Here is a 13161-nt window from a genome sequence, read left to right on the forward strand (position 1 = left end):
GGGGTTCGGCATCGACTCCGACACATGAGAGGGGTCAAAATAGGGTTTCTACTAAGGCTTGATATTTAATTGGTTCAAGCATGTATGCAACATGGATAACTAAATAGGAGATGTTTTTCTGATCATTTTGATATATAATTTTATATTTTTCTGATTTAAAATGAATTAGTTATGAATTTCCCAAGTTTAATTCATTTTAAATCAATTTCTAAAAATTATATATAAATAATAAAAGTTTAACAATTTGGACCCACATGTCATAATTTTATTATTTTCTAAACATTTCCTAAATTATTAAAATTCGGACCAAAGGACCCACATGTCATTATTTTTCTATTTACAGAAATTACAGAAATTAATAACAGAAAATAGAAAAGCTAATTATGGCGTCATGCTGATGTCATGCTGATGTCAGCATGGCCAAGAGCTCTCAGAGAAGCTCGGCCGGGTTGCAATCGGCCGATTCGGCCGCGATTGAGCCGCGCGCGCAGGTGGAAAAGCAGCGGGGCCACGTGGGGAACCTGAAGGAGGCGGCGCCGCCGGTTATTGGCCGCCGGAGCACGGCCGACGGCGAGGTCGAGCGGCGGCCGGGGGCGGGTCTGCGTGGCGGCGGCGATAGATAGGGGGAGAGGGGAAAGCAAGGGGATGGGGAGGAGCAGCAGCTCACCAGGAGCGCGATGGCGGGGTCGGCGGTGGCCGGGGGAGCTTGCCGGCGCCGGAATCGGGCGGAGGCCGGCCGACACAGAAGCTAGGGTTAGGGTTTTCTTCGCCGCAGGAGAGCGCGGAAGAGGGAAAAAGTGGGGCTAGGGTTCGGGCGGCGCGGCGGGGCTAGTTATAGCCGCCAGGGGCGGCGGCGGGGATCTTGGCGCGGCCGGCCATCGGGTGGCCGTGGCGCTGCCACCACCTGCTTGGAACGGCCGGGGAGACGACGGCATTTTGCAGAAAACCCCCTGCGGGGTGAGTTGGGCTGCTTGGGCTGGCCTGGGCCGTTCGGCCAGGGAGAGGGGAGAGGGAAGGAAAGGGCCAAGCCCATGGAGAGAGAGAGAGGGGTTCTCTCCTTTTTCTTTTTCTAGTTTTTATTTCTCTTTTCAAAATCCAAATTCAACTATGTTTTGAATTTTGTTTAAACTAAAACTTTAAGAGAACAAAATAAACACACATGGCTTGTTGATTAACAACCATGCCATGTTGCCTAACTTGAAAACTTGAGAGATTTTGAATGGAGAAGAAACGGAGAGGGATTGTTGCATAATTGAAAACAATTCAACTTTGTTGCAAATTTTACTCAAATGCAACCTACATGCATGAGATGCACATGAACACTCATTTATTTAAATTAACAAGGTTGGGATGTTACATCGAGCCTCATCGTCGTCACTCCTCCACGAGCCAGCAATTCCGACTTCACCTTAGACGACCGCCACCGAGACCCTCGCCGCAAACGACATCAGAGCCCAAGTGAGCCTATGCCAAACAATCGACCCCCAAGCACGTCGAGGAGGAGGCAGCTCCGACTTAAACCGTGACCTTCATAGGAGAAAGTTGCACGCCTTGCACCGAGGCAAGCACCAATCAAGTGGCATCGTTGCCACAAGTCGCCTCGCAGCTCTGACTTCACCATCATGGTAGGGGTGACGAAGGACATATCGCAATTCCGATCCGCTCACCATTGTCATCGTCGCCACGCAGTCCATGACGCCAACACCACCCATCTTCCACGAGTCCCTCTGACCTAAGAAGCTCCAAATCGATGCCCTCAAGAGGGAAGACGACGCAAGAGCGCCGCCATCGACCGATCACGTCGGATCTAGGGATTTCCCTGGAGCATTCCAGACAGGATGATAAAACATCACCTCGGCGATGCCTTCAAGAAGGGAGCGGCGCCCGAAGCCGTCGCCATCGCCGGCCAGCCAGCCCCCGAGGACAAGGCATTAGCCTGGAACTTGTCGTGCCATCCTGCATCGTGCTCATGGCCAGACCACCTTCATCCCTCATCCCTCAACCCCCATCTCCACCACGGCCGCCACCCCCACCCCGGGGCTAGGCAGCAAAGCTGGCCGTCCTCCGCGCGCGCCTAGAGCACCACCGCCGGCCGTCCCCCGCGCGCGGCTAGAGCACCACTTCGTCCCTCGCGGCCCGGAGAGGCCCAGAGTGAGCCGGCGCGATATGTATCACCTCGCCATCGCGAGGCCGTCCACCGCGCCCCGGACACGGCACCCTGCCACCGCGCCCGCCCTCCGCTGCACAGCCCGCCGTGCCGCCCCTCGCGGCCCAGATCGGGCCTAGATGGCCCGCTCCGCCCGCCGCCCCTTCAGCTGCGCCACGACCACGCTGCTGCTGCCCACCGCGTCGAGCCACCGAGACCGCCTCCTGCGCCGCGTTGCGCCGTCCAAACGGCCGTCATACTTTGCTTACGACGGTGAATACTGATCAGTTGGAAAAAATCATCAGTTCACCAAGCAGAGGTCCTAAATAAGAAGTCATGTGGAAGTGTCAACTATGGCTATGAACGAATTTTCTGCTGAGAACCGAAAGGCTGACAAAATTACTAGATTTCTGCTGAATGGACAATCCAAAAGAAAACCCGGTGAAAGGACACGGATGTCGCCTAGAGGGGGGTTGAATATTCGGTTTAAAACTTTTACGAGATGGGCTTAACAATGCGGAATAAAACTAGCGTTTACTTTATCAAGCCCAAAGCCTATATACTATGGTTGACCTATGAGCACCAACAACTTATGCTAAGCAATATAAGCAACTATGTGATAGCAAGATCCCGAACGCCACAAGAGGCTCACCTTGAGGTGTGGTTGCTCGATGCACACCAACACCACAAAGGCCTCACCCCAAGATGCGGTACTCACACCACACACCGAACGCCACGAAGGCGCCTCACCTAAATCTCCGGTGACCCTCGCCACAAAGGCTTAGGTCACGGTTCCACTAAGGGATTTCCTTCGAGGCGGAAACCGGGCCTTACACAAAGGTTGGGGCACACTTCCACAACTTAATTGGAGGCTCCCAACAAATTGCCACAAAGGCCTAGAATCCGTCTAGGGTTCCAAGAACCCAAGAGTAACAACCTTCTCGCTTTCACCACCGGCCACTAATCACCGTGGAGAACTCAAACCGATGCACCAAATGCAATGGCAAGTCCCTCACTCTCAAATTCCACCAAAGTTACAAAAGCTATTGGGGGAATAAGAGAGGAAGAACAAAGGAATTCACAAAGAACACCAAGATCAAGATCTAGAGGATTCCACTCACAAAGAGATGGATTTGATTGGTAGAAATGTAGATCTAGATCTCCTCTCTCTTTTCCCTCAAATGGGGGCAAGAATCATGGAGGGATTGAGAGATAGAGCAAGCTTCTCTAATTCAACAATGGAGGAGAGAGAGAGTGAGAGAAGCACCAGCCCAGGGAGGAAGAAGGGGGGTATTTATACCCCCCAAGAAAATCGAGCCGTTGGGATAACTCGAGGGCCAGATTATCCGGTGTAAGTTAGGGCCGGATAATCCGCCCCCCCTGAAATATCCGGCCCTGGAAAATCCGGGCAAAAGTCCGGCCAAAAATCCGACCCCTATCCAGGGTATCACTGAGCCACTTCGCCAAAAGTTCTTAGCCGATTTTATGATGACTATCTTGACCTCAACAAGATGGAACGCCTTTCTTGATTGTGCTTGCTTGACGAAGTCTTGTGGATTGCTCCCCCATAATCCACCATGGGAGAGCTTCTTCTTCGGCGCATCTTCACATATCAATGATCACCATATGGATGGCAAGAGTCAAGCAAAGGATATCTTCGAGATGGCTCATCTTGAACTTGCACTTCATTTCTTCATGGCAAGCTTCAAGCTTATGATCTCTTCGAGTTGGCTCATCTTGAACTTGCACTTCATTTCTTCATGGCAAGCTTCAAGCATATGATCTCTTCAAGTTGGCTCATTTTGAACTTGCACTTCATTTCGTTGATGTCTTGAAGTTAATCTTGAGAGCTCACTTCATCTTCATCTTCAAGACATACTTGACACTTGATCTTCTTCATTTGCTTTTTATTGCAATCTTGAAGCCAATATATGGTTCAAGCATTGCCTATGAACAACTCCTACAAATATAACTCAATGCAAACATTAGTCCATAGGGATTGTCATTAATTACCAAAACCACACAGGGGGCTCCATGCACTTTCACCCGGGCTTCTCAAGTTACCACCATCAGCTTCCAAGTTGATTAGAGCATCCGCATCTGTCAGTTTTAAGAAACCTGAAAATAAAAACAAGGAACATTAGAGGCACAAACATCACATATTTTTTCTTGTTTTACAAGGTGGGGACTTGAAGGGAGACCTTGATTAGGACGGTGATTGATTTGAATAAACATGGGAAAAGAATGGTTGATGTAAAACATTGAGTGAACTGATATCCGAACAACATCTTTTAGATATCTTCTGGTGCCTGCTTGTTGCGCACAATGTGGTTCGGATTTCTTGAATGGGGGATGTGTCCAGCTTCTGCTCGTATCCCGTATGACAGCTTTACCTATAGATTAAACAAAAATGCTACTATAGCTCATCTATGTGCATTTCCAAAACTGAAATGAAATAGCATGTCTGTCAACATGTTTATTTTCTATCCGAGTCTTGGTTGCAGCAGAAAACTACACAAGTGACAATTGGTAATAATTACCAAGCTTCAGTTTGAAGATTTAATCGGTTGGTTATTATATTTTCAAGGAAACTGAAGACAACAGACAACCTCAGTAGCAAATTCGGCGAGTGCTCAAGCAATTCATATACTCTATTTCCTTCTCTAGTTGATCTATATTCATAACAAGCTCTCAAAGTTTGAACTAACATAATTTAAATAATAACCTAATTTTTATGGATTTGTATAAAGAAAAAATGAAAACAATGCTGGAAATTAAAATGCAATACTGAAAGTAAAAGGGGGGGGGGCAGAGGCAAATCCAAATAAAGCAAAAAAGGCAGAAAGTAAAAATAAGAAGGAAAGGAAAAGATTCACTAGATTGCAGCTTCCCCTAGCTTAGGTGTTTGCACCTTGTTGATGATGATGGAGGCGTGATGTAGAAGAGATGCTCCCCGAAGATGGAGGCGTGCTGAAGGAGATGTGTTGCAAATAAAACTAGATACAAAACTAAACAAAAATCCAATAAAAACTCTCAACTAAACAAGTTGAAGAGGTAAACCTCCCCAAGCTTAGATGATTGCCAGATGTAAAACAAACTGAAAATAAAACTAAATGCAAAACTGAAAATAAATCTAATGTCTAGTGCACCCGAGAATAAAAACTTTAGCGCTACGCTCCCTGGCAATGGCGTTAGAAAAGTACTTGATGACCCCCAAGAGCAGGAGATCACTGTAGCATCTCTCAATGTGGAAGTGGGGCATTGATACGCAGGAGGAAGAAGGAAAAGCTAATATTCCCTACATCTAAATTGTCATAAGTTTTAGTTGATTATGCACTAGACAATTTAATTGAGTGGTGAGGGTTGATTTAATACAAGAAAATAAAGTGCAACAAAATAATAATGTAAAGTGTCCCAATCCTCTTCAACACAAGAGGACAAGACATAGGTTTTATCTTATAGGAACAATGGACATGGGTTCACGAGCTCATTCAATCTTCCCTCTCAATCTATGATGGTGATCATATTATAGATAATAAAAAAGTACACAACATAGTCATGTTTCAATGGTAATACTTATGATGGCTACATGTCCAAAGAAATAATCCTTTGTGTTGATGTTGTCACCCCAACATTGGTTATTATCACACCACACATCATACTTTTCCCTTTTTACCTCCAGATAAAGGATGTGGTGTTGCATTGACATGTCACTCAATTCATATGACATATGTCACTTGGCCATCCAGTAACTACATACATCATACTACTATATGGTAAACACTTTTAGACATGGATGCAATGATTTATGTGTTGTGTGAAACAAATCACATCTCTCTCATCTACCTACATCAAGCACCTCATGACAAGACAAACAAGGCATTAAGAAAAGAAATCAAAACATTTATCATAGAAGCATCTCCGAAGTATGACAAATCATAAGAATTCCAACTCAACGTTATATGCATAACAAGTATCATCATACACCATAATATCAACCACATGAATTACATAGATAGATTCATAGACATACAAGGCATATCACATGGAATTCAACCATGATTATACATAGAGAGATTGGGTCAAGTTACCACCACAAACCCATTGTCCAGGGGTGGACTACTCCCCTCTCATCATGGATATTGATGAGGAGGCGTTGGTGAAGGGGGAGAGGCAGCCGGAGGCGATTCCAGCAGCGGTTCCCCCTACAATCTTCCTCTGACAGCGGCCAATAGACTCTCACTTTTGGTGTTTTCGATCTCCGCCTCCGTCTCTGTCCAGGAAGCCTCGGTAGGTCATATATATATAGGAGTTTTTAGGTTAAACGAAGTCAATGTGTGAAAATTGAGACGAATCAGACGGTCGAAGGGGAAAAGACCCCAGGTGGCGTGCCCTAGGGGGTGGGCGCGCCACAAGGACTCTTTCCCAGCCCATTGACCTACTGGTGTCCCACTTTAGCTTATTTTGTTTGCTTCGAAATTTCTGAAATGTGGCCCCCTGATTTTGCCCTTTTTCGAGTCCCGTAGCTCCTGGAAAGTCAAAAATACTAACAGAAGGCGTTTTCTGCCAGACAGAGTTAAAACTAGAGAGGAGTGGGGATTGTTTACAAAATCTCCGAAAATATAAAACATGAAAATAAATGATATAAGATGCAATTATGTGGAAATACCTGGGAATAAAGTACAAAGTTTGTGTATGCATTTTACATGCATCAGTATCACAGCCAATTCCGGGGAACCGGTTGATAGGGGGAGATATCAAAGACTTGTGGAGCATTTAATCTATCTATCCCACACTAGACCTGACATTGCATATGCTGTTAGCCTAGTCTCGATCAAATCATATGGATGTTGTAAATAGAATTATGCAGTATCTCAAGGGTTTCCCTGGAAAAGGAATTCTCTTTTCAAATCATGGACATTTAAACATAGAAGGATATACATAGTAGATAAACAATGCATTAAGAAAAGAAATCGAAACATTTATCATAGAAGCATCTCCGAAGTATGACAAATCACAAGAATTCCAACTTTATATGCATAACAAGTATCATCATACACCATAATATCAACCACATGAATTACATAGATAGATTCATAGACATACAAGGCGTATCACATGGAATTCAACCATGATCATACATAGAGAGATTGGATCAAGTTACCATCACAAACCCATTGTCCAGGGGTGGACTACTCCCCTCTCATCATGGAGAATGATGATGAGGCGTTGGTGAAGGGGGAGAGGCAGCCGGAGGCGATTCCGGCGGCGGTTCCCCCCTACAATCTTCCTCCGACAGCAGCCAACAGACTCTCACTTTTGGTGTTTTCGATCTCCGCCTCCATGCCTCGGTAAGTCACATATATATAGGAGTTTTTAGGCCAAACGAAGTCAATGTGTGAAAAATTGATGCGAATCAGACGGTCGAAGGGGAAAAGACCCTAGGTGGCGTGCCCTAGGGGGTGGGCATGCCACAGGGACTCTTTCCCAACCCATTGACCTACTGGTGTCCCACTTTAGCTTAGTTTGTTTGTCTCGAAATTTCCGAAATGTGCCCCCTGACTTTGCCCTTTTTCGAGTCCCGTAGCTCCTGGAAAGTCAAAAATACTAACAGAAGGCGTTTTCTGCCAGACAAAGTTAAAACTAGAGAGGAGAGGGGATTGTTTAGAAAATCCCTGAAAACAATATAAAACATGAAAATAACATTATACTGGATGCAATTATATGGAAATACCTGGGAATAAAGTACAAAGTTTGTGTATGCATTTTACATGCATCAGTATCACAGCCAATTCCGGGAACCGGTTGATAGGGGGAGATATCAAAGACTTCTGGGGCATTTAATGTATCTATCCCACACTAGACCTGACATTTCATATGGATCAAATCATATGGATGTTGTAAATAGAATTATGCAGCATATGGATCAAATCATATGGATGTTGTAAATAGAATTATGCAGTATCTCAAGGGTTGCCCTGGAAAAGGAATTCTCTTTTCAAATCATGGAAATTTAAACATAGAAGGATATACATATGTTGATTGGGCTGGATGCTTGGATGATAGAAGAACAACGGCAAGTTATTGCACCTTTCTGGGTGAAAATCTAGTTAGTTGGAGGAGTAAGAAGCAAAGTGTTGTTGCCAGATCCATGGCTTCAGGTCTATGTGAGGTACTATGGCTTCAATTATTATTAACTGGGATTCGGTTGTTTCAAGGAGGACCTATCAGGCTCTACCGTGATAATCAGGCTGCAATCAATATTATAAACAATCCAATTCAACATGGTAGAGAAAAACTTATTGAAATTGACTGACATTTCATTAAGAAGAAGCTTGATGAGGGAGAACTTCAAGTAGGTTTTGTCAAAACTGGGGATCAACTCGCTGATGTATTAACAAAGCGTGTGAGTGTTATGTGACAAGATGGGGGTCTTAGACATTTTCGCCCATCTTAAGGGGGAGTATTGTAAGGGCTTAGCTGCAGGATAGAAAAGAAAGGATGGATAAAATGTAAAATGAAAAGTGTATATATATGTTAGATGGGGAAGGAATGAATCAGGAGCGAGGTTTCCACAAAGTTCTTCTCTCCTCCCTATCCAGATTGCTCCTTCATTGTGAGACTCTAACAACACCTTCTTAGAGCATCTCCAACCGTTTCCCTGGCGAGGCCTCGGCATCCGTTTTTTTACATCCGGACGACGTTATTCGGTCCAACCGCGTCCCCGACTCCTCATTTTTCCCCCGGATTTAGCCTTTAATCCATCCGGAGAGCCCAGGCCATCCCCGCCCCCCGGGGTGCGCTCGGGAACTCCAGACGAGAGAAAAGTGGGGACGGGCCCGCTCTGTCGGTGAGAGAACACATGAACCCCACCACTTTGTCGACGCAAATCCCCCCTCCCTTCTCGTTGCTCTGTCGCCGCCGGCACCACCCCTCGCCAATCCGCCGGCCGGTTGCCTGAACTCCGCCGTGCCTCCACCCATCAGCCTATATTCCGCCGCCCGCCGTGCCCTCTGCCTATATTCCACCGTCGGGCAACTCCCTCGCGTTGCGCCTCGTCGACACGCCCGACAGGTGTTCGTCCAATTGCCTGGCCGGACATGGACTCCGACGAGGAGGAGGAGCAGATGTTCGCCGAGCTTTTTGAAAAAGAAATGGCAGCCGCCGCCCAAGATGAGGAGCACATGCTGATCCTAGCTTGCCTGTCCGGCTTGTACGCCGAGTCTGTCATCGGTCGTTGTGGTGGGTCGGCACCAGATCGCCAAATGTTGGAAAAATTGGTCAAATTCGCCGAACTGTGCTGAATATTTGGCAGCAATGGACGTTTATTTCTGAAAAACGCCGAACACCGGACATCTACCGTGGAGACGGTTGGAACTTCGACGCTCCCGGTCGAAAATTTCATCCAATCCGACGCTAAATAGCGCCAGATTTGGCCATGGGGAGCGCCAACGGCTGAAGATGCTCTTACTCAACAAGAACAATATACCACGAAATGGCATGAAACATAAATAACTTACAGCAGCAAACACTGATCCGTTGGAACAAATCGTGAATGTAGTGCAGATGACAAGATGTTCTGTGATAGTCCTTACACGCTGAATTATCTTAGCACCCAACCAAAAGTCTGAAAAACTCCCCGTTACCACCGAAACGAGAGATGGTGTGTCGATCGGCAAACTCCAACAGGCCTGACTACTGCAGATTCCCAAAATGATAGTTCAGTAAGCTACCACCAACAACCTCCTAGCTTATTAGAGCAGCAGCAGTTAGTTTTAAGAAACCTGGAAAAAAGAGAGATAAAATTAGGGACACTTGAATAAGCTGAAGAGGTATTCTTTGGTACACCCTCCTTAACAAAATTTACAGATTTCTTTGCTAATCAACGGTGTAGATTATAACTTACCCTTTACTTGAAAGGGTAGTACAGTTTATTTGTCATCTTATAAACAAGTGAATAGACTGGGTGAAATGGAAAAGCAGTCCATCTATGTCTATTTCCAAAACTAAATAAAATATCAAGTTATCATCTGGATAACATCTTTATTTTCCTATCCAAGTCTTGAATCTCTTGATTGCAGCAGAAAATTACACCATGAACAAATGTTCAGAAATACCAAGCTTCAATTCCAGTCCTTAATCAGTTGACAATAACATTTAACAAAAAGAAAAGACAATGGTCATCATAGTGGCAAGGTTAGATTCTAACACAGTGGTCATCATTCTCACCAGATGAAGAATGCTAGGTTGTGTTGGCTAGTTCAGAAACACTAAAACACCTGGGTCAAGGGTTGGTAGGTCAACGCTAACAGAATAAACAGTATTGCTTGGCAGCATTGGCAAGTTGCGGGCATGAGAATATGAATGAAAGAACAAGTTCAGGTAGCACCAAGGTTTCAGTAATAACCATTCTACGGAGTGAATATGTTAATATTCTTGATTTGAGAAGCAGAATAATTACTACACCATACCTTCACTGTAACCCCAACTAGAGTTGAAAAAACTAACAAGAAGCTGGTATTAAAGATAAAAATATGTTGGACAACACATAGAAAAGTAGATGAAAATTGTGTTAGTAATTGCCAAAAGTATGCACCCGTTATTTTTTTCACTCCATAAATACAAGTAGCAAGAAGTAACAATAATGCAGCATATCAACGCTAGATGCATTGACTGGTAAATTGGTAAATTCATTTGCAGAAAAAAAGTGTTTACCTAAATTGGTACCTTCATCTCTTCTACGGAACGTCTGCACGAACCAGACCATGACCTTGTTTTTTCTTGGCGTCCTTCTTGCCTGAAAAAGGTGCATTTGATCAACGTATAAGAATTTGAATAACTGCAACAATAATAACACAACATAATTTATAACGGTATAAATTATTAGCACCGCGTACAAGAATCAGGCTAGCAAAACAAACTGGCAATTAGAGAAGGCTATCAATTAATCAGCACAGTGTACCCATAAGCCATAAGCCCATAGCAGAGACAGATAATATTTTGTTTTGTTTTTAAGCACAAGGATAATTAGGTGGAAGATGCCACCTGATCAGTGTACAGGAGTGATTTAATGGGTACGACATATTTAAGTCCTTAAGTCATCTTCTAAAACAAATATACCGAAATAAAATGTGGAGCAAGCAGTGTAAATTAGAAATTCAAAAACAGCACTTTACTATAATCACATTCTAGATAGGAGGACTCTAGCTTGTAGCAAGTCACCAAAAGAAGGAAAGTGTTGTTTGATGGCAGCACATTACTATAACCACGTGCTCGAAGTTTCAACTTAAGGAATGGTTTTGGACTGAAAACTTGATATCCCAAGTACTTTTGGATAAGGTTGACACATTCTGTGACTGCAACTTGTTTAGGATACCTTATAGGCTAACTAAAGATGAACGCATTGCCCTTCCGCATACACCTCAAGAATCAAAAGCAAACTCAACCTCATCAACATTGCCCTTGCTGCATTGCACATCTAAAACTGAAATTAAAACAAAGAACTGGTAATCTAACAACTTGAGGGGAGAGTGATAACCTGCAGCAGGGATCTGGCTGGATCCAAGCCAGGGTGGAAGAACACAGGGCAGGAAGTAGGGGTTGTCTGATTCATACGCGTAGCTCTGAATCACCTCCCCTCTCTCCATGTGCACGAGGAAGACAACTCGTGGCGTACCCTCAAGAGTAGTAATGGTAGCCGACATGTACACCAAATTGTGGTTAAGTGGGTCTAGGAACCCAATATGTGGCGTATTCCCCTCCTTTAGGGGTAGCCACGGGTGGCCGAAGTGGTCGGCTTCGAAGCCGCTGAGGTCTAGCCGGTGCTGCAGCGTCCAGCCACTGGCCTCTTCATCGAGCGCGAAGGTGGTGAGCACGAAGGGCTCGTCTGGAGAGACCTCGATGTACCGCAGCCGGCCTTCACTGACGCACAGGCGCCGGTGCTTGGATGGTGTAACGCGGTCGCTGCCGTCCTGTGCGGCTGCAGGCAGCACGCTGTCCTTGGGCAGCTCGACGAAGCAGAGCTCCGGGCGGTCGCTGAAGGGGTCGGCCGAGATCGCGCCGCAGGTGACGTCGAGCCACCACAGGCGGCCGCCGAAGGCCACCACCTCGTGGTCCAGCACCATTCGCCGCGCGTCCGGGAGCTGGCACGGCGAGACGGGGACGGTTTCCCACTCCTCCGTTTCCGAGAGAAACCGGACCATCTGGTCCCCGTGCAGCTCGGCGACGGCGAACCTGTCGGGCGGCCCGTCGTGACCGTCCCCGGGCCCGGCTCGTGTGAGGAGGCCCATGCGCAGGCCGCACATGACCTCATGCACAGGGTCGGATGGCCTGGGGTCCGGGAGGCGGGATAGCTCGCCGGTAACAGTGTTGCAGACGAAGTGCTTAAAGTGGGCGCCTTGGCCAGGGACGATGTAGGAGAGGAGGAGGAGGCCGTCGCTGCTCGCGGAGCGGAGGGAGCCGGAGATTGGCTGGACGGCGTCGCTGCCGTGGTCGGGGTCGGTGCTGGTCCTGACGAGGTGCTTCGGGAAGTCGAGGCGAGAGAGGTTCGGTGGGCAGCGAAGCCACAAGGACGCGCCCGGCCCCGTCCCTTTGGCCACCGCCGTCTTGCGCTCGATGATGGCCCACGGAGGGGGCGGGACGGCCGTGGCCGGTGAGGGGCAGCGGCGTGGGACTGTGGGGGAGAGACCTAGGAGGTGGAGGAGAGACATCGCCGGCGTGGGACGGGACGGCGGCGCGGACGCTGCGCTGGGTGTGTGAAGTGGGGAATGCCTGGTTGCCTGCCTGGTTCACCGTGTGCCGGTCGGCAAAAATTCCAGGGGGAGGCGAGGTGGCCGGTCGTCAGTGAGATTGGTCCGGCAAAACGTTTTTAGGCCTGCGACACCTTAGAGCATCTCCACTCGTCTCCCCAACGAGGCCCCGAGCAACGTTTTTTCCATCCAGACGGTGTAATTCGGTCCAGTCGCGCCCTCGGTTCCTCGTTTTAGTCCGGATTTGGCCCTTCATCCATCTGGCGA

General features: G+C 46.8%; 2 protein-coding genes across 3 annotated transcripts in view; both read right to left on the minus strand.

Moving 5' to 3' along the window:
* The window catches only part of LOC127336505 (uncharacterized), a 228661-nt gene that overhangs the window by 54754 nt on the left and 160746 nt on the right, over nucleotides 1-13161 (minus strand). The window lies entirely within an intron of this gene.
* Nucleotides 9626-12875, minus strand: LOC127320062 (uncharacterized). 2 transcript variants are annotated; one of them, XM_051349799.1, is made up of 3 exons: nucleotides 11685-12875; nucleotides 10874-10943; nucleotides 9626-9930 (listed from the first exon to the last, which is right to left on the minus strand). In XM_051349799.1, exons 1-2 carry the CDS (start codon nucleotides 12853-12855, stop codon nucleotides 10885-10887), a joined length of 1230 nt encoding a protein of 409 aa, XP_051205759.1. In that variant the 5' UTR covers nucleotides 12856-12875; the 3' UTR covers nucleotides 9626-9930; nucleotides 10874-10884. The 2 variants fall into 2 exon arrangements, with proteins under 2 accessions (XP_051205759.1, XP_051205758.1); XM_051349798.1 differs by having other exon boundaries at nucleotides 10862-10943.

The sequence above is a fragment of the Lolium perenne genome, chromosome 1 (assembly GCF_019359855.2).
Source record: "Lolium perenne isolate Kyuss_39 chromosome 1, Kyuss_2.0, whole genome shotgun sequence".
In the NCBI taxonomy this organism is placed as follows: domain Eukaryota; kingdom Viridiplantae; phylum Streptophyta; class Magnoliopsida; order Poales; family Poaceae; genus Lolium; species Lolium perenne.

Excerpts from the sequence above, each read along its gene's own strand:
- LOC127320062 (XM_051349799.1), bottom strand. The coding sequence starts at position 12,855 with ATGTCTCTCCTCCACCTCCTAGGTCTCTCCCCCACAGTCCCACGCCGC. Across the intron at positions 10,944-11,684 it reads CAGCCAGATCCCTGCTGCAG|GCAAGAAGGACGCCAAGAAA; the intron begins GTTATCACTCTC and ends CACCTTTTTCAG.